At 37.5% G+C, this 22,923-nt stretch overlaps 1 protein-coding gene across 1 annotated transcript in view; it reads right to left on the reverse strand.

Moving 5' to 3' along the window:
- The window catches only part of LOC143664306 (uncharacterized), a 35,917-nt gene that overhangs the window by 2,974 nt on the left and 10,020 nt on the right, over window positions 1-22,923 (reverse strand). The window contains exons 2-5 of the mRNA XM_077137976.1: window positions 19,724-19,793; window positions 17,657-17,682; window positions 10,626-10,666; window positions 9,504-9,625 (exon numbers count right to left, since the gene is read on the reverse strand). Of these exons, the coding sequence (XP_076994091.1) occupies window positions 9,504-9,625; window positions 10,626-10,666; window positions 17,657-17,682; window positions 19,724-19,793 (259 nt within the window). The remainder of the gene's footprint in view (window positions 1-9,503; window positions 9,626-10,625; window positions 10,667-17,656; window positions 17,683-19,723; window positions 19,794-22,923) is intronic.

A 22,923-nucleotide genomic window follows, 5' to 3' on the forward strand; every position in this document is an offset into this window, starting at 1 on the left:
GCATCCAACCTAATGACCAAATTAAAACACCGGAGGAGATACAGGCTTGGGAACAACTAATCAAAGATGTTCATACAACTCTACAAAATAAAATGAATGGGATGGCTAATGGCATAAAGGGGATCAAACAGACACTAGAAAAGCATAAAGAGGAATTTGAAAGAATAAATAGAAAAACAGCAGCTATCACAGAGATTATGTTGTAGACCAAATCAAAAATATACTCAAGACACACAACAGCAGATTTGAAGAGGCAGAAGAAAGAATAAGTGTACTAAAAGGCAGGACAACTGATTTCAAACACTCAAAACAGCAAATGGCAAGAAAAGATGGAAAAATTTGAATTGGATCTAGGGGAAATGATGGACAAAACAAAGCACACAAATAGAAGAATCAGTGGTGTCCCAGAAGGAGAAGAGAAGAGTAAAGGACTAGGAAGATTATTGAAGGATATAATGGGGGAAAGCTTCCCAACTCTTATAAAGGATATAAATACACAAATCAAAAAAGTTCAATGAACTCCAAATAGAATAAATGCAAACAGGCCTTCCACAAGACACATACTAATCAGTCTGTCAAATGTTGAAGAAAACCACAAAATCCTGAAAGCAGCAAGAGAAAAACAATCTACTACATATAAGGGAAACCACATAAGACTGAGTTCGGACTACACATGGAGGTGAGAAGGCAGTGGTATGATATATTAAAGATGCTGAAAGAGCGCGGCGCCCACGCCCCGCAGCAGCCGAGCCGCCCGCCCTCCTTCTCCCCTCTCTTTCTCCACCGGCTCGCCGCGCGGCGCCCACGCCCCGCAGCAGCCGAGCCACCCGCCCTCCTTCTCCCCTCTCTTTCTCCGCCGGCCCGCCGAGCGGCGCCCACGCCCCGCAGCAGCCGAGCCGCCCGCCCTCCTTCTCCCCTCTCTTTCTCCGCCGGCCCGCCGCCCACGCCACGCAGCAGCCGAGCCGCCCGCCCTCCTTCTCCCCCCTCTTTCTCCGCCGGCCCGCCGCACGGCGCCCACGCCCCGCAGCAGCCGAGCCGCCCGCCCTCCTTCTCCCCTCTCCTCCCCCTCCTGCTCCGGCTGCTCTCCAACCACCATGGTGCCCTCTTCCCCCGCCTTCACCGTGCTCCTCCGCCACCAGCCTCGACAGCCTCGCCGCCCTCACCTGTCCTCCTCCAGAACAGCTACTGGGGGAGTGGAGATAATACAGAGCAGCTCCCGGAGCCACGAGGGAGATCAAAGGGACAGCGTACCCCATCCTGGAACGGCTGACTATCTGGGAGAACCAGCTCCGGTGAGATCACCAAGGGGCACGGGCATTCCTGGGTGGGACGGCAAGCGACCGGAGTCCCCCCCTTCCACCTTCCTGGGCCAGCTGGTAGAATTGGACAGGCGGTCCCCTTAGGCCGCGGCGGCTGGTGCCCCCACCACACGAGGCCCCCCAGAACAACTGAGATAGTTGGGTCGGAAATCCCCAGACTGCGGAGAACAGTGACCGGGGGATCCCTTCCAAACACGTGACTCCCCCGTCGGCTGGGAACAGTGCACTCTCCCGGGCTGCGACAGCTGGCGCCCTCCCGCCACGCTTGGTGCCCCGGGCCGACTGGCTAATTTGGCCGGACGCTCTCCTGTGCTGCGACGGCCGGCGACCCTCCCCGCGTTTGGAACCCCGGGCCGGCTGGCATTCTTCCAAGACGCTTCGGTTGCCGAACCTCCCCTACAGCGAGAGTTTTCCAGAGTTGAGGGACCCACAGCAACTTTCGCTGGTGGAACCCACAGACAGGCGTGTGCCACGAGCGCCACCTACTGGGCAGGATAGGAAGAACAGAACCCAGAGATTGCACAGAAAAATCTTTCAACCTGTGGGGTCGAACACCCGGGGAAATCTGACTAAATGCCCAGACGCCAGCAGAAGATAATGGATCACGCTCAGAAAATTGAACATATGGCCCAGTCAAACGAAGAAACCAATAGTTCAAATAAGATACAGGAGCTGAAACAACTAATGCTGAATATACGAACAGAAATGGAAAACCTCTTCAAAAACGAAATCGATAAATTGAGGGAGGACATGAAGAAGACATGGGCTGAACAAAAAGAAGAAATAGAAAAACTGAAAAAACAAATCACAGAACTTATGGAAGTGAAAGATAAAGTAGAAAAGATGGAAAAAACAATGGATACCTACAATGACAGATTTAAAGAAACAGAAGATAGAATTAGTGATTTGGAGGATGAAACATCTGAATTCCAAAAAGAAACAGAAACTATCCAGAAAAGAATGGAAAAATTTGAACAAGGTATCAGGGAACTCAAGGACAATGTGAACTGTACAAATATACGTGTAGTGGGTATCCCAGAAGGAGAAGAGAAGGGAAAAGGAGGAGAAAAACTAATGGAAGAAATTATCACTGAAAATTTCCCAACTCTTATGAAAGACCTAAAATTACAGATCTAAAAAGTGCAGCGCACCCCAAAGAGATTAGACACAAATAGGCGTTCCCCAAGACACTTACTAGTTAGAATGTCAGAGGTCAAAGAGAAAGAGAGGATCTTGAAGGCAGCGAGAGAAAAACAATCCGTCACATACAAGGGAAACCCAATAAGACTATGTGTAGATTTCTCAGCAGAAACCATGGAAGCTAGAAGACAGTGGGATGATATATTTAAGTTACTAAAAGAGAAAAACTGCCAGCCAAGACTCCTATATCCAGCAAAATTGTCCTTCAAAAATGAGGGAGAAATTAAAACATTCTCAGACAAAAAGTCACTAAGAGAATTTGTGACCAAGAGACCAGCTCTGCAAAAAATACTAAAGGAAGCACTAGAGTCAGATACAAAAAGACAGAAGAGAGAGACATGGAGAAAAGTGTAGAAAGAAGGAAAGTCAGATATGATATATATAATACAAAAGGCAAAATGGTAGAGGAAAATATTATCCAAACAGTAATAACTCTAAATGTTAATGGACTGAATTCCCCAATTAAAAGACATAGACTGGCAGAATGGATTTAAAAACAGGATCCTTCTATATGCTGTCTACAGGAAACACATCTTAGACCCAAAGATAAATATAGGTTGGAAGTGAAAGGTTGGGAAAAGATATTTCATGCAAACAACAACCAGAAAAGAGCAGGAGTGGCTACACTAATATCCAACAAATTAGACTTCAAATGTAAAACAGTTAAAAGAGACAAAGAAGGACACTATATACTATTAAAAGGAACAATTAAGCAAGAAGACATAACAATCATAAATATTTACGCACCGAACCAGAATGCCCCAAAATACGTGAGGAATACACTGCAAACACTGAAGAGGGAAATAGACACATATACCATAATAGTTGGAGACTTCAATTCACCACTCTCATCAATGGACAGAACATCTACACAGAGGATCAATAAAGAAATAGAGAACCTGAATATTACTATAAATGAGCTTGACTTAACAGACATTTATAGGACATTACATCCCACAACAGCAGGATTCACCTTTTTTTCAAGTGCTCATGGATCATTCTCAAAGATAAACCATATGCTGGGTCACAAAGCAAGTCTTAACAAATTTAAAAAGATTGAAATCATACACAGCACTTTCTCGGATCATAAATGAATGAAGTTGGAAATCAATAATAGGCGGAGGGCCAGAAAATTCATAAATACATGGAGGCTCAACAACACACTCTTAAACAACAAGTGGGTCAAAGAAGAAATTGCAAGAGAAATTAGTAAATACCTAGAGGCAAATGAAAATGAAGACACAACATATCAAAACTTATGGGACGCAGCAAAGGCAGTGCTAAGAGGGAAATTTATTGCCCTAAATGCCTTTATCAGAAAAGAAGAAAAGGCAAAAATGCAGGAATTAACTGTCCACTTGGAAGAACTGGAGAAAGAACAGCAAACTAATCCCAAAGCAAGCAAAAGGAAAGAAATAACAAAGATTAGAGCAGAAATAAATGAAATTGAAAACATGAAAACAGTAGAGAAAATCAATAAGACCAGAAGTTGGTTCTATGAGAAAATCAACAAGATTGATGGGCCCTTAGCAAGATTGACAAAAAGAAGAAGAGAGAGGATGCAAATAAATAAGATTAGAAATGAAAGAGGAGACATAACTACTGACCTCACAGAAATAAAGGAGGTAATAACAGGATACTATGAACAACTTTACGCTAATAAATACAACAATTTAGATGAAATGGACAGGTTCCTGGAAAGACATGAACAACCAACTTTGACTCAAGAAGAAATAGACGACCTCAACAAACCAATCACAAGTAAAGAAATTGAGTCAGTCATTCAAAAGCTTCCTAAAAAGAAAAGTCCAGGACCAGACGGCTTCACATGTGAATTCTATCAAACATTCCAGAAAGAATTAGTACCTACTCTCCTCAAACTCTTCAAAAAAATCGAAGTGGAGGGAAAACTACCTAATTCATTCTATGAAGCCAACATCACCCTCATACCAAAACCAGGCAAAGATATTACAAAAAAAGAAAACTACAGACCAATCTCTCTAATGAATACAGATGCAAAAATCCTCAATAAAATTCTAGCAAATCGTATCCAACAACACATTAAAAGAATTATACATCATGACCAAGTAGGATTCATCCCAGGTATGCAAGGATGGTTCAACATAAGAAAATCAATTAATGTAATACACCATATCAACAAATCAAAGCAGAAAAATCACATGATCATCTCAATTGATGCAGAGAAGGCATTTGACAAGATTCAACATCCTTTCCTGCTGAAAACACTTCAAAAGATAGGAATACAAGGGAACTTCCTTAAAATGATAGAGGGAATATATGAAAAACCCACAGCTAATATCATCCTCAATGGGGAAAAATTGAAAACTTTCCCCCTAAGATCAGGAACAAGACAAGGATGTCCACTATCACCACTATTATTCAACATTGTGTTGGAAGTTCTAGCCAGAGCAATTAGGCAAGAAAAAGAAATACAAGGCATCAAAATTGGAAAGGAAGAAGTAAAACTATCACTGTTTGCAGACGATATGATACTATATGTAGAAAACCCAGAAAAATCCACAACAAAATTACTAGAGCTAATAAATGAGTACAGCAAAGTAGCAGGCTACAAGATCAACATTCAAAAATCTGTAGCTTTTCTATACACTAGTAATGAACAAGCTGAGGCGGAAATCAAGAAACGAATCCCATTTACAATCGCAACTAAAAGAATAAAATACCTAGGAATAAATTTAACCAAAGAGACAAAAAACCTATATAAAGAAAACTACAAAAAACTGTTAAAAGAAATCACAGAAGACCTAAATAGATGGAAGGGCATACCGTGTTCATGGATTGGAAGACTAAATATAGTTAAGATGTCAATCCTACCTAAATTGATTTACAGATTCAATGCAATACCAATCAAAATCCCAACAACTTATTTTTCAGAAATAGAAAAACCAATAAGCAAATTTATCTGGAAGGGCAGGGTACCCCGAATTGCTAAAAACATCTTGAGGAAAATAAACGAAGCTGGAGGTCTCGCGCTGCCTGACTTTAAGGCATATTATGAAGCCACAGTGGTCAAAACAGCATGGTATTGGCATAAAGATAGATATATCGACCAATGGAATCGAATAGAGTGCTCAGATATAGACCCTCTCATCTATGGACATTTGATCTTTGATAAGGCAGTCAAGCCAACTCACCTGGGACAGAGCAGTCTCTTCAATAAATGCTGCCTAGAGAACTGGATATCCATATGCAAAAGAATGAAAGAAGACCCATCTCTCATACCCTATACAAAAGTTAACTCAAAATGGATCAAAGATCTAAACATTAGGTATAAGACCATAAAACAGTTAGAGGAAAATGTTGGGAGATATCTTATGGATCTTACAACTGGAGGTGGTTTTATGGACCTTAAACCTAAAGCAAGAGCACTGAAGAAGGAAATAAATAAATGGGAGCTCCTCAAAATTAAACACTTTTGTGCATCAGAGAACTTCATCAAGAAAGTAGAAAGACAGCCTACACAATGGGAGACAATATTTGGAAACGACATATCAGATAAAGGTCTAGTATCCAGAATTTATAAAGAGATTATTCAACTCAACAACAAAAAGACAGCCAACCCAATTACAAAATGGGAAAAAGACTTAAACAGACACCTACCAGAAGAAGAAATACGGATGGCCAAGAGGCACATGAAGAGATGCTCAATGTCCCTGGCCATTAGAGAAATGCAAATCAAAACCACAATGAGATATCATCTCACACCCACCAGAATGGCCATTATCAACAAAACAGAAAATGACAAGTGCTGGAGAGGATGCGGAGAAAGAGGCACACTTATCCACTGTTGGTGGGAATGTCAAAGGGTGCAACCACTGTGGAAGGCAGTTTGGCGGTTCCTCAAAAAGCTGAATATAGAATTGCCATACGACCCAGCAATACCATTGCCAGGTATCTACTCAAAGGACTTAAGGGCAAAGACACAAACGGACATTTGCACACCAATGTTTATAGCAGCGTTATTTACAATTGCAAAGAGATGGAAACAGCCAAAATCTCCATCAACAGAAGAGTGGCTAAACAAACTGTGGTATATACATACGATGGAATATTATGCAGTTTTAAGACAAGATAAACTTATGAACCATGTAATAACATGGATGGACCTAGAGAATATTATGCTGAGTGAATCCAGCCAAAAACTAAAGGACAAATACTGTATGGTCTCACTGATGTGAACGGACATTCGAGAATAAACTTGAAATATGTCATTGGTAACAGAGTTCAGCAGGAGTTAGAAACAGGGTAAGACAATGTGTAATTGAAGCTGAAGGGATACAGACTGTGCAACAGGACTAGATACAAAAACTCAAAAATGGACAGCACAATAATACCTAATTGTAAAGTAATCATGTTAAAATACTGAATGAAGCTGCATCTGAGCTATAGGGTTTTTTTTTGTTTTTGTTTGCTTGATGGTTTGTTTGTTGTTGTTGTTTTTTACTATTACTACTACTTTTATTTCTTTTCTTTATATTAACATTTTATATCTCTTTCTGTTGTGTTGCTAGTTCCTCTAAACCGAAGCAAATGTACTAAGAAACAATGATCATGCATCTATGTGATGATGTTAAGAATTACTGAGTGCATATGTAGAATGGTATGATTTCTAAATGTTGTGTTAATTTCTTTGTTTTTTTTCTTTCCGTTAATAAAAAAAAAAAGATGCTGAAAGAGAAAAATTTTCAGCCAAGAATTCTGTACCCAGCCAAATTATCCTTCAAAAACTGAGGGAGAGATTAAAATTTTCACAGACAACCAAATCCTGAAAGAATTTGTCAACAAGAGACCAACCCTACAAGAAATACTAAAGTGACTTCTTCCAGTGGGGGGAAAAAGAAAGACAGGAAAGGGAGTTCTGGAGGAGGGTATAGAATTGAAAACTATCAGTAAGGGTAATTTAAAGGATAAAAAGAAAAAGAGGGAAAATTATATATAGATCTGACAAGTAAAATCCTAAAGATAAGATGGTAGATTCAAGAAATGCCTTTTTAGTGATAACTTTGAATGTTAATGGACGAAACTTGCCAATTAAAAGATACAGATTGGCAGAATGGATTAAGAAATATAATCTGCCTATGTACTACTTGCAAGAGACTCATTTTAGACACAAAGATACAAATAGATTGAAAGTGAAAAAATGGAAAAGTTGTAACCAAAAGAAAGCAGGAGTAGCTATCCTAATATTGGAAAAAATAGACTTTAAATGTAAAGACATTATAAGAGACAAAGGACACTATATATTAATAAAAGGGGCAATTCACCAAGAAGAAATAATAATCATAAATATTTATGCTCCCATTCAAGGAGCTCCAAAGTACATGAGACAGACATTGGCAAAACTGAAGGGAGCAGTAGATGTTTCAATAACAATAGTAGGAGATTTCAGTACACCACTCTCTTCTATAGATAGACCAACTAGACAGAAGATCAATAGAAATAGGGAAGTTAAACAACTTGATAAATGAATTAGACCTAACAGACATAAATAGGTCATTGTACCCCAAAGCACAAGGATATACATTCTTCTCTAGTACTTATGGAACATTCTCCAGGATATATCATATTCTGGGGCACAAAACAGGTCTTTGTAAATTTAAAAACATCAACATTATTCAAAGGCAGGAAAAAGAAACAAAAGGTATCCAAATAGGAAAGGAAGAAGTAAAACTGTCATTATTTACAAATGACGTGATACTATACTTGGAAGATCCTGAGAAATCTACAACAAAGTTACTTGAGCTAATAAATTTGGCAAGGTGGTGGGATATAAAATTGATGTGCAAAAATCAGTAAGATTTGTATACACAGGCAATGACCTAGGTGAGGAGTCAGTTAAGGAAAAAAATACATTCAAAATAGCAACTAAAAGAATCAAGTACTTAGGAATGAACTTAACTAGGGACATAAAGGACTGTACACAGAAAACTACGTAACATTGCTAAAAGAAATCAAAGAGGATCTAAATAGGTGGAAAGACATTCCCTGCTCATGGATAGGAAGGCTAAATATAGTTAAGATGTCAATTCTACCCAAATTGATCTACAGATTCAACACAGTACCAATCAAAATTCTAACAACCTACTTTGAAGATTTCGAAAAGCTAATTACCAAATTCATCTGGAAGGGAAACAGACACTGAATAGCTAAAAGCATCCTAAAAAAGAGTATGAGTGGGAGGATTAACACTTCCTGATTTTAAAACTTATTATAAAGCCACAGTGGTCAAACAGCATGCTGCTGGCACAAAGACAGAAGTATTGACCAATGGAATTGAATGGAGAGTGCAGAAATAGACCACCAAATCTATGGTCAACTGATATTTGACAAAGCCCCCAAATTCACTGCACTGGGACAAAATAGTCTTTTCAATAACTGGGCATGGGAGAACTGGATATCAATAGCCAAAAGAATGAAACAGGACCCTTACCTCACACTTTATAAAAAATTAACTCAAAGTGGATCAAACACCTAAATATAAGAACTAGCACCATAAATCTTCTAGAAGAAAATGTAGGGAAACATCTTCAAGACCTAGTAATAGGAGGTAGCTTCCTAAACTTTATACTTTATTCTCGCATGAAAAAATAAAGTAACAAAACTAGAAGAAATGTGTCCTATAGATAGAAACAACAGAATACTTTCATAGTGAATATATTCATAATATGATTTTAATAAAATCACAGCCAAAATTTGTCTTGAGGGGAAGTGATTAATCTATGATTATTGTTAGCTTCATTACATTTAATTAATTTAGATATTACATGCAATAAAATAACTATAAAAGTAGCTCCACAACAAAACTACCTTCAGCACTAGTGATTCCTTTACATTGAATGACCATAGATCTTATGCCTAAATTCTTTAAATGTCAGTATCAATTCTCCTATTTTTGAATGTGATATTAAAACACAGAGAAAGCGCATATACAAATTTATTTCTTACCTAACTGCCATGCAAAAATAACAAACATTGCTGTATGTCTTGCCATCTGATCCACACAGAGGAAAGTATTCCCTGGTACAAGCCATTACTGGGTTCATGTACTTGTTACTGTTACAGTTAGGCTATAAAAACAAGAAATTTTAAGATAAAATATCAACAACAAAATAAAAACCATAGTAATAAAATAAGAATACCATCTGCTACAGACTGTGCATTCTGTTACATAGAACTTTCTTAGACTTTCTTTGATTATTTGCATACTAGACTGCTTCCTGGCACATAGAAAGTAATCTAGTTTAAATGAATGAATAAAAGAATCAGATCCACAAACCATTCAAAGATTCTTTATTTCTATTTCCACTACTCTAGTCTAAGCTGTCATCATCTCTTCATGACAATTATAGCATCTATCTAGGTGGTCTGATGTGAGTCCAAAGAGTTTATGTTGAAATGCTGCACCTCGCTGTAAACACTTCCCATTTTTTCATAGAATCAACACCCTAATCTTAAAAGTCTCTCCACACACACACCCTGACATCTCCCTGTTTCTTCAGGCCATCTTCACCTTGGTCCCTTTAATCCAGTGTGTTACAAAAACAACAAGCCATTTCTTCAACAAGCTTAGTTTCCCTCATAAAAGAGCATCTGTGAATGCTGGTGCTCCTTCTCCCACTCTGTAGGCACTTCCTTCCTTTTAAAATCTATGCCTCTTACAAAAAACCTTTTGTTAGTAATTGAAATTGTTTTATTGCAAAAAAGACTAATCTGCAATCTAACTGATACAAACTGCTTAATCTCTCAATCTCACATGAAGTCTGTTAGCTTTTTCTTGTCCTCTGTTCTTTTGCTCTGAGTGACAGGCTAATTTGGTCAACATCTGTATTACTCTATAACTGTTATATTTAGTTTACTTGACCCTTATTTCTCCAACACATACCACCACCCCTCTTGTCCTCACACACTTTCTCAAATAGCCCAGCTCTGACCCAATCTTGGTATTTCATGCCTCTATTTGTACTTCTGACATTATACAGCTGAAGAAAATAACATATATAATCATGTATTCAGATGCCATATCAAGGACAAATGCTTGCATTTTTAATCATCAAACTGAATGTTTACCGGAGGGAAATCTATATTTGCTGGAATTCCAGGGACAGCACCTGTAATCAGAGCAGAGAGTTAAAAACAAATGACTCATTCTTTTTTAAGAAGCCATCTAGTTATATAATAAATAAGTTTATTCTCTGAAAATAAAAATTATGAGTATGCATTTGTGGTCATGTCTCTGTGAGCCAGCCGGATTTCAATGGCCCAGAAAACTCCACACATTAAATTAGTAAGCTTTCATTTATGTCTACTGTGATTCTAGCTACATTTCAAACACTTTCAGTATAATTTATATGACTCGAGAAAAACTGTGAAAAACAGGTAATTTCACCATTTAATAGATGAGAACATTGATGTCTAATAAGAGCAATGACTAATATGAAAGTATTTGACAGTCATGGGGTAGATCTTAGAATCAAATTCAATATATCTATTCCCAAATCCAAGTTTAGTGGTCTTTAAAAGCACCCTACCCCATCAGTGATGACCAGGGGTTCCAGTAAAACATCATCACCAGGACAGTCAGTGAGTTCCATGTTGACAATGGATGATTTTTCAGCAACTGAATGTTTAGAAGTTTCCCACTGACTATGAGAAAAAAAAATCACTCACCAGAGAAAATGAAAAGCACCAAAATAGAGGATGAAATAATTTTGTTAATCTGGATTAAAGCCATTTGATCCTTTTGGTATAATGAGGCTCTAGAAAGAAATGAGTTATGATATCAATCTTTAACATAAATCCCAGTGTTTTCATTGAGCAGACAACAAAAAGCAAGCCTAGGACTAACTTCCATGAAGAATATTCACCACAAATAAGCATCTCTATACCCCATTTTATTCAACCATATACTCCCAATTAGAAAGGTATATGCAAGCTCAGTCTTCATGAATTCTTAAGGAGGAATAAGGACACATTTTTAAAAATATTTTTCAAAACATAACTTTTAATGGGTGTATTGTATGCTTTTTTATTTTTAACTTTTTTATTGTATAGTATAACATATATACAAAGCAAAGAAATAAAAAGCAATAGTTTTCAAAGCACTCTTCAATAAGTAGTTAGAGGACAGATCTCAGTTTCTCATGGGCTGCCATATGAGTCTCTCATATTTTTCCTTCTAGCTGCTCCAGAATATACAAGGCTAGAGGGCGTAAGTATTTTTTTTACCACCACAATCAACTTTTTTTCCTTCTTTTTTTATGAAAAACAACATGTATACAAAAAAGCTATAAGTTTCAAAGCACAGTACCACAATAAGTTGTAGAACATATTTCAGAGTTTGACATGGTACAATTTCACAATTTTAGGTTTTTACTTCTAGCTGCTCTAAAATACTGGAGACTAAAAGAGATATCAATTTAATGATTCAGGATTCATATTCATTTGTTAAATCCTATCTTTTCTGTATAACTCATCATCACCTTTGATCTTTCCATACCTCTCTTTAGGGGTGTTTGGGCTATGGCAATTCTAAATTTTTCATACTGGAAGGGTCTGTCACTAATATGGGGTAGGGAGATGGAACTATATGATGTTCTGGAGGGCTTGGGCTAGGTTTCAGGACTTATCTGGACCAAGGACTCACCTGGGTGTTATAGGTTTCTGAAAAGTTACTCTAGTGTTGGAACTTCGTAGAATCTTATATATTGCCCTAGGTGTTCTTTAGTATTGGCAGGAATGGTCCTGGTTGGGAGTTGGTAGGTTATGATAGGTAGCAAGGTCTAACTGAAGCTTGTGTAAGAGCAACCTCCAGAGTAGCAACTCGACCCTATTTGAACTCTCTCTGCCACTGATACTTTACTAGTTATACTTTCTTTTCCCCCTTTTGGTCAGGATGGAATTGTTGATCCCATGGTGCCAGGTCTGGATTCATCCCTGGAAGTCATCTCCCACATCAGCAGGGAGATTTTCATTCCTAGATGTCATGTCCCACGTAGTGGGGAGGGCAATGATTTCATTTGCAGAGCTGGGCTTAGATTGAGGCCACATCTGAGCAGCAAAAGACATCCTCCAGAAGCAACTCATAGGCATACCTATAGGTAGTCTAAGCTTCCACACTACCTACATAAACCTCACAAGAGTAAATCTCATGATCAAGGGCATGGCCTATGGATTTGGGTGTCACTGAAGTTTGACACAGTATCAAAGGATTCCCTGATGGTAAGGCTTAATAGTTCCATATTCTTTCTCCCATCTCTCACGGGACTTTGCCAATACTTTTTGATTATCTGCTTAATATACTCTAGGATGAATCCAGGCATTACAATAATCTATACAGGATTAAAGGACCTCTTTCTTGTTCTGTGCTCCTGTGTTTCAATTGTTCGAATGAGCTATATGGGTAGGTTTAATTAGATTATGCACTACAGAAAATTTCAGTTCCAGACCAAATAAAACTTCCTTCCATTGGTCTCAAGAGTATGTGTGGTTCTAAAATATAAACACTGTCTTCCTTACCCCTATGTTCTGAATTGCTTTAATCCCAACCTGTTTTGCTTTATTCTTATCCCTAAATATCAGGTTTTATATATATAAAGCAGCCTTTCAAAATCCAGAAATACTACTCATCACTCCAGATTTAATGTGTCTGCCCTAAAAGCTTACAATCTAGGCCCCTGTTTTCTTATAAGCATTTTCTAAAGGTGACCACACCATTCTTGTTCTTTTGTTTCTGGCTTATTTGTCTCACCAAATGTCCCACATGTTCATTCACATCATTGCATGCCTCACAACTTTGTTCCTTTTTGTAGCAGCAAAACCTTTGTTCATAAGTATACACCATCATTCACCAATCAACTTCTCAGTCAGTGCATCCTTCAGCCACCTGCATTCATCGGGCATCATGTATAGGGCCCAAATCCACAGTCTATCAACATTCTCAAATTTAGATAATTTTATTGTTCCCAAGCGAAAGAGAAACAATAAACACACCCTCACCAAATAGGAAATCTAAACTTCCTCTTAACTCTTTTCCCTCCCCCCATTATCTACCTCTGCTGTTGCTATGGTAGTGATGATGGTTTCCTTTTGAACATAGCTCATAGCATGCAACCTTACATTCTCTTCTATAAGTTTTATGGTCTTAGCACTAATGTTTAGGTCCTTAATCCATTTTTAGTTAATTTTTGCATAAGGTATGAAATAAGGATCCTCTTTCATTATTTTGATTATAGATATCCAGTTCTCTAAGCACCATTTATTGAAGAGGCTGCTCTGTGCCAGATGAGTTGGCTTGATTATCTTATCAAAGATCAATTGTCCATAGTTATAGAGTCTATATCTAAATACTCTGTTCAATTCCATTGGTCAGTAAATCTATCTTTATCCCAGTGCCATGCTGTTTTGACCACTGAACCTTCATAATATGCCTTAAAGTTAGGTAGTATGAGACCTCCGATTTCATTTTTCTTCCTCAAGATATTTTTAGCTATTTGGGGCAACTGCCCTTCCAGATAAATTTGGTTATTGATTTTTCTATTTCTGCAAAGTAAGTGTTTAGAATTTTTTGTTGGTATTGCATTGAATCTATAAATCAATTTAGGTAGAATTGCCATCTTAACTATATTTAACCTTCTAATCCATGAGCATGGTATGCCCTTCTATTTATTTTGGTCTTCTGTGATTTCCTTTAGCAATTTCTTGTAGCTTTCTGTGTTTAGGTCTTTTGTATTCTTAGTTAAACTTATTTCTAAGTATTTCATTCTTTTGGTTGCAATTGTAAATGGAATTTTTTTCTTGATTTCCTCCTTAAATTGCTCATTACAAGTGTATAGAAACACTACTGATTTTTGAGTGTTGATCTTGTACCCTGCCACTTTGCTGTACTCATTTATTAGCTCTAGTAGCTTTGCTGTGAATTTTACAGGGTTTTCAACATATAGTATCATATCATCTGCAAACAGCGAGAGTTTTACTTCTTCCTTTCCAATTTTGATGCCTTGTATTCCTTGTTCTTGTCTAATTGCTCTGGCAAGAACTTCTAACACAATGTTGAATAACATCATGTTGTTCATAATTATTCAAATTCACCATTATTAATAATGTGACAGTGGACATCCTTGTCTTGTTTCTGATCTTAGGGGAAAAGCTTTCAGTCTTTCCCCACTGAGGATGACGTTAGTCATGGGCTTTTCATATATTCCCTTTATCATGTTAAGGAAGTTTCCTTCCATTCCTATCCTTTGAAGTGTTTTCATCAAGAAAGGATGTTGAATTTTGTCAAATGCCTTTTCTGCATCAATCAAGATGATCATGTGGTTTTTCTACTTTGATTTGTTGATATTGTATATTATATTAACTGATTTTCTCATGTTGAACCATCCTTGCATACCTGGAACAAATCCCACTTGGTCATGGTGTATAATTCTTTTAATTTGCTGCTGGATTCAGTTTGCAAGAATTTTGTTGAGGATTTTTACATCTATGTTCATTAGAGAGATTGGTCTGTAATTTTATTTTCTTGTAGTATCTTTGTCTGGCTTTGGTGTGAAGGTGGTGTTGGCTTCATAGATTGAATTAGGTAGGCTTCCCTCCTCTTCGATTTTTTAGAAGAGTTTGAGCAGGATTGGTACTAATTCTTTCTTGAATACTTGGTAGAATTCACATGTAAAGCCATCTGGTCCTGGAGCTTTTTTGGGAGCTTCTTGATGACTGATTCAATCTCTTTACTTGTGATTGGTTTGTTGAGGTCATCTATTTCTTCAAGTCAATGTTGGTTGTTCATACCTTTCTAGGTAGTTGTCCATTTCACCTGTGTTGTCTAGTTTATTAGCATAAAGTTGCTCATGATATCCTCTCATTACCTCCTTTATTTCTGTGGGGTCAGTGGTTATGTTTCCTCTTCCATTTCTGATTTTATTTATTTGTATCCTCTCTTTCTTTTTGTCAACTTTGTTTAAGAGTCTGTCGATTTTATTGGTTTTCTCAAAGATCCAACTTCTTATTGTTTTCCTGTTCTCAATCTCATTTATTTCTGTTCTAATCTTCATTATTTATTTCCTTTTGTTTTCCTGGGGTTAGTTTGCTCTTCTTTCTCTAGTTCTTCCAACTGAACAGTTAATTCTTCGATTTTTGCTCTTTCTTCTTTTTTGATATAGGCATTTAAGGCAATAAATTTCTCTCTTAGCACTGCCTTCACTGCATCCCATAAACTTTGATATGTTGTGTTTTCATTTTCATTTCATTTGCCTAGAGATATGTACTGATTTCACTTGTAATTTTGTCCTTAACCAAAAGAGTGTGTTGTTTAGCTTCCATATATTTGTGAATTTTCTGGCCTGTTATTGATTTCCAACTACCATATGATCTAAATAATTCCACTCCTAGGTACATGCCTAAAATAACTGAAAACAAGGACTCAAACATATATGTTTACATCAGTGTTAATAGCAGCAATAGTAAAAATATCCCAAAGAGGAAAACAATGCAAGTGTCAATCAACAGATGAATGGTTAAACAAACTATAGTAGATGCATACAATGGAATATTATTCAGTCATAAGAAGTAATGAAGTTCTGATTCTTGCTACAACACACACAAACCCTGAAACATAATGCAACGTGAAAGCAATAGACAGTGTATTTGTGGATGATAAGTGGAATCGTGTATGATTCCACTTACATGAACTATTTAGAATAGACAAATTCACAGAGAAAGAAAATAGATTATAGGTTATCGGGGGCTGGGGATGGGGGAAACAGGAGTTAACATAACAAGAAAATATGTGTGACTAATCTGTGTAGTTATACATTTTATATATATATTTATATTTACCATTAAAGCAGGATAAAATAGGATTGCAAGTCCTTGGTTTCCTATCCAGCTCTGAAAGAGTTAACAGAAAACTGCAAGTCCCTTCTTTCTTATCTAGCTGGAAGGAACTAATGCAAACTGCAAACTTCAGCTGCAAACTTCCTGTAATAAAAATTTCCCTTAAAGTTCCCAAACCTCCCCAAACCATAAAATCTTAGAAAATCATGGGCCTGAAGCAAACTTTTAGTTAATAACAGAAAGCCTGGGGTTGTAAAGATTGTTGAACATCTTCCCAAAGACAAATTCTGGATCGTGATGGGCTGGCCACAAGCATCAATGGTTATATCTTCCTGAAACAATGCTAACCCTGTTGTAAGCCCCTGGTGTTCAAAGATTACTATGGGAAGCTGCCACCAACAAAATTTTCCTATAAAGAAAGCTAACCCATTCCATTCAGTGCATGTCCTCACTTGGACATGTCCTTTATTAACCTCTTTAACATGTATTCTCTCTTTCTTTTTAATAAACTTTACTACTTATTCCAACTGGCCCTCTCATTTGTCTAAATTCTTTTAGCATTTAGACTGTTCCACTGAACCTGGAACAGGGCTCAGCTGGCACCATTGCCAGCCTGGTACCTGTTACACCATAGTACCTATATTAACATAAACATGAGTGCATAGTTATGTCTCCAGCCCTAATCTATTACCAAACAGATTATTTTAGCCTCTTCTTTCTTTACTGTCATTTCTCACTCCAATAGTGAGAAGTCTGGCTCCCATCATTTGCCAGAAATGGTAACTCATATACTTGTAGGAAACTTTATCCAATAATAGACAGGCCCTAAGTACAGTTTCTTTTGCCTTTAGACTCACAAACCACACATTTTCAAAGTTACTTAAATAAGTACCTTATATGAATATATGAAAGTTATCTTTTATCCTCCACTAAATAAATAATTGGGTTTGCTCTTTTTTCTTTTGTTTGTTAGGAGAAGTTATATTCTACATTTTCCCTCTCATGCTCGCAGACAACCAGGTTAAGCCCATGAATGGAATTTTGGGGTAACAGGACATGTAGTTTTTACCTTGCCTGGATAATGCCAAATGGTTTCGTATTACTTGTAGGATTGTATTTCTTGACACTAGTGTAATTATGATACAGATTTTTAGTTTTTGAGGGATCATTCCATTGTGCATATTGTTGGGTGAATTTTTCTATTAAAATTTACGATATAAAAAAGGCAAAATGTTTGTCTTTCAACTTCCAAATGAATCATATTAACCTACCTTTGGTAAAGTTGGAAGGGAAGTTTCTGTAACCCAAAAAGAGATAAAATTAAAAAAATAATAAAATCATCATCTCTGTTGTAAAGTGCCAGAAATCTACATAAATTGCTTACACAGGACCTTGCAAATAATTATGAGAGACTTCTGTGTCTAGCAAAACAATAAATTCACAAAATAAATCCAAATGTGGAAACATGTTTTATTTCCAGATTAATCTTACTCTGAAATTACTACATGCATTATTTTTTAATAACCCACAACACCTTTGTTTAAAGATAACACTATTTTTTTCATATTTTAGCTGATATCTTAGTCAGAGATGACTGTGCCCTAAAGTTTCTTAAATATGAATAAATTAATAAGTACTTAATTAGTAAATATCTCTATTAGATGCCTCGATCCTATACCTCATGTGCTGGTTTGAAAAGTTTTATATACCCTAGAAAAGCCATGTTTTAATTCTAATCAATCTTGTGGGAGCAATGGTTTCTTTTAATCCCTATTCAGTACTGTATGTTGGAAACTTCAATTAGCTTATCTCCATGGAGGTATGACTCAATCAAGTATGGGTGTTAAACTTGATTAGGTGGAGACTTATCTCCACCCATTCCAGGTGGATCTTGATTGGTTTTACTGGAATCCTTTAAAAGAAGAAGCACTTTGGAAAAAGCTAAAGAACAACAAGAGAGAACACCACAGAACTACAAAGCAGAGTCTGCCCAGCCAGTAACCTGTGGAGATGAAGAAGGGAAACACCTCCCAGGGCACTTCATGAAACAAGAAGCCAGAAGAGAAAGCTAGCAGACTTTGCCATGTGCCCTTCCAGCTGAGAGAGAAACCCTGAACATCACTGGCCTTCTTGAATCAAGGTGTCTTTCCCTGGATGCCTTAGATTGGACATTGCTACAGGTTTGCTTTAATTGGGACATTTTCTCAAACTTGAAACTGTAAACTAGCAACTTGTTAAATTCCCCTTTTAAAAAGCCACTCCATTTCTGGTATATCACATTCTGGCAGTTAGAAAACTGGAACACCTCGCAACTAACTTATTCTGAATTTCATGGGTCATATTGAGCTTTAAAGAAGATAAATTGTCCCCAGAGTAATCAACGAGCTCCCTCTTAGCAAGGCATTGATTTTAGGGAATGAGAGCTGGCAAGTCACAAATAGATTGTCAAGCAATATCAGATATAGAAGAGATCATTCCTTCCCATATTCTGCATTTAACAACCATCAAATCTCACATCCAAATAGGAAAAAATACTTAGTGTCCTCTAATTATATATGAACAAACAGCCCATTCTAACCCGCTATTCTGTCTCTAGTCCTCTAATGTGTAAAACGTGGTAAAGCATTTCAGTTACGTAATTTTAAAAAAGGAAATTGTTTCATGTCCTGTTTCATTTTTCCAGTTTAATGATTGAAAACCTGATTTTAAAAATACCCTTTATTCCTATTTTCCAGCAGTTGTCTTCTGCATTTTATAGGATTTATGCAGTGTTTCAAGTTAGATTTGAAAATTTACTTATGAGAATAAGGAGTATTTGCCAAGACAATGACAAAAAAATAGTTTTGATCCCATGAAACAAGCAAACAAAAAAGACATTTTATTGAGTCCTTGGGCGGTACCTTTCAGGTTATTTATAATTCATGGGACAGGGATATATTCCAATTTCCAATGGGCAAAAAACAATCCTGAGCCTACTTGTATGGTTTTTATCGGTAAGGGAACTGCTTCAATTCTCTAAATTATGAATTAACTATTCCCTGTTTTCTTCCTCCAACCCTCAAATTCATCTAGCCATAATATGTAAACAGAGGCCTCCTAGAGATGTGTAATAAGGTCCAGGAAGAAAGTCCTCTTGTACACATCAGAAATAGCTGGCTTGTCTCCCAACCTCTTGGGTCAGCCAACAAGCACCTTAGCTGCATTCAAAGCAAGTATTCACATTTGAATCTCACTGTTTTCTTCTGGAAAATAGGAACTGTTGTTTCTGGAAAGAATGCTATCCAGTTTAATGATTAAACTGGATATGATCTACTCTCTAGATTCCCCACCTAACCTACCTCCAACAAAGAAAATAGTGGAGACTGAGTTCAATAGCTCTGGAGCCTTTGGCTATCTTGGTCTTTCCTCCTCAGCCACCTCCACCCAACTGAGAAGTCCCTTTTATTGATGTATGAGTAGGAGTTTGGGAGCAGGTCACTAAGGTCCAAGATAGATAGAACACAGGGGTACTCAGTGTTCTGCCTGGAGGCTGTAAACTAGGTCATTAAAGTTACCTAACAAAGAATTCTCCATACATCTTCCCCCCAGGAGGAAGTTTAAAACAGTTTGATCTGAAGAGACTAGAAGTATGGGGAAGGGAGAAGGTAATAAGAGTGATTATAGACCATGAGATAGAGAAGATATGTGAAAGTTTTCCAAACAAGTAAATCAGAAAAGACAAGAGAATCAAAGGAAGAAAAACAAAAAAAAAGTTTTGGGAATTGTAATCAGACAAGGGTATAATCCTGTAGAAGTTTTTAACACTAGAAGTACGTTAGACTCAATTGGAGTTTTTTCTGTTTGTTTTTTTTTTTTTTCCTTTTTTGAGATTATTGTAGATTTAAATGTAGTTGTAAGAAATAATAAAGTAATTTCATGAACGCTTTAGGCATAAATAATGATATAAATAAAGAATATTGGTCAGGGCTTTGTGGCAAAAAGAACAAATATCTAACAAGGCTGGAGAATTAAGCTTGATCACAAAAACATAAAAAGCAAAGCAATGCATAGTAGAACATAGTGAAAAATAGCAAGGAAATAAAGAGGGAAGCAATGATTCTATATTCAGCTAAGTTCTTCAAATGTAAAAGTAATAGAAAATAAATTTCAAATGCACAAAAACTTCAGCTACCTTCTATCATGACTGCTTCTTGAGCAATTAACTAATGGAAGAGCTTGCTTCAATTGAGTAATTGATGGAAAAGTTTGGCAAAAGCCTGATTAGGACCATGTAACATATTTAAAATTTGTTTACTACTAAACACAGTTTGGGAAAGAATAATATAAAAATGTTACATTACGTATGTTCTGTCATTTATTTTATAAGTAATAAAACAAAGTAGTCTTACCATGACTAAGAAAGTTAAAGTGGAGTCAGCAGGTCATTCTGGAGGTTACCCCTAGGCAAATCCCAGCCACGTATCACAAAGTGCCAGGGTATGCAAATCCTCAAGCAGCAATGCTCCTCAAAACTCTAAGGACATCCAGATATCATAAATAAACCACAAAATAAATGTCTTGGTTTGCTAGGCTGCTTAAACAAATACAATAAAATGACTCAACTTAAACAATGGGAATTCATTTGCTTCTGGTTTGAAGCTGGGACAAAGCCCAATTCAAGGTGTCATCAAGGTGAACTATCTTGAAGATGGGTGGTGTGGGGCTGTCAGCTTGGGATCATGAGACCTTGATCCTTGACTCCTGTGTCCCATGGCAAGGCACATGGAGGCATCCTCTGGTCTCTTCCAGGTTCCATTTAAGCTTCTTGCTTCGGCTTTCTCTCCTTGTCTGAATTTCATTATCTCATAGAGTAATACAGGAATTGGATTAAGACTCCTCCTGATTGCGGTGGCTCACATCTTAATGGAAGTAACCTCAGCAGAAGGTCCCACTTACAGTGGGTTTACACCCACAGGAATGGATTAGATTTAAGAACATGTTTTTCTGTGGTATACACAGCTTCAAAGCACTGCACCCCACCCTCTGAACACCCCCAAAGAAATGTTTTTCCATATGCAAAATAATTCATTCATCATGATATCCCAAACATGTAAGTCATTTCAGAAACAATGCTGTTAGAAAGAACGCCATACTTGAAAGAAAATAAACACTCACCCAATTGTGTAGAATAAAAAAATTTATTCACAATCTTGCAAGAACAGGCACCCAACCAAAAAAATGGTGGCCAGTGAGCTGAGCAACTGAAAGCTGTGATATTTATCTAACCCGTGAGTCCCTCCCCTGTTTCTCTGCTGATTGGATACCTCAGAAGTTAATCCGGATAGTCTAATTCAAATCTCTGGCAGAAGATTCCCACTGCCGATAATACTTTATATTTCAGTGACTCTGGCCATTACTTAAACTTGTTTCTACCTATCTGCCCCAATTCTAGGCTAGCATCAGAGGTGCTCTTTTCCCTGCCTGCAAACCAGTTTGAATTGTTCTGCAACCCTTTCCTGCACCATCTTGTATGAAAGCTAAACTTGATTTTCTAACAAATGCTTAGTACAAAGTCTCATCAGAATTGGTTATGGTCTTGTCCATGGCCTAATTTCCCTTTGTTTATGGACTGGTGAAATTGAGAGAATAAGTTATCTGCTTCTGATATACAATGGAGGGATACGCATGGAATAAACATTCCCACTTCTATAAGGGAAAACTGGAAGAAAAACAAGGGTCATGAGTCCCAAACAATTCCAAAACTGAACAGGGAATACTCCATTATATTTCAAGTTTGAGAATCATTATGGAATAATGTTTTGTCCTCCAGGCCTGATAAAGCAGCAGCTCCACCCCTTCCAAATGCTTGGACAGTAGCTATGCTCTCCCTGAACACTGGGACACAGGACCCATTCTCTAAGAGCACTGGGGTGGTAGCACTCCTTCTGAACAATTTGGCAAAAGGCCAGCACTCTCCAAGACCCAGGCAGACTCACCTTTTCCCACACATGGGTGGGCCTGTTCTCGTAGCCTGAGACGATGTCTTTGGTCTAGACCTCAGCTTCCATGGATCTTCCCTTGAAAAGATTTTTCCTTCAATTTGCCACTTCTCTGTCTCTTTTAGTCCAGGCTGGCAGTGGTTCTTGCACACAAATTTTGCAAGAAACTTCTCAGTTTTACATGTAACACACAGGGGTCCAAATCAGACAGTAGGACTTTCCACAGGTCCATCTTAGATAACCATATCTCCAATCCTGGCTTGCACTGAAATGGTTGACTGTTTCCATGCTCTGGCAAACTCTCACATGGCGCACTCTTCCCTGGGGTCTTACTTTCTGGAAGCTCCGAATTTCCTAAACCATCAATTTCTAGTTTCTTTGTGCCTAGGAATTCAGTTCTCAGTTACACCTTTCCTCTTGCATTTTACTATAAGCTGCAAGAAGAAACCAGACTGCACTTACAACATTTAGCTTTGACATATCCTCAAATAAATATCCAAGTCCATCACTCTCATGAACTTGATGCTTTCTGTCCAACAGCAGAACTCAATTATTCCAAA

Source organism: Tamandua tetradactyla, chromosome 20 (assembly GCF_023851605.1).
Source record: "Tamandua tetradactyla isolate mTamTet1 chromosome 20, mTamTet1.pri, whole genome shotgun sequence".
Classification (NCBI taxonomy): Eukaryota; Metazoa; Chordata; class Mammalia; order Pilosa; family Myrmecophagidae; genus Tamandua; species Tamandua tetradactyla.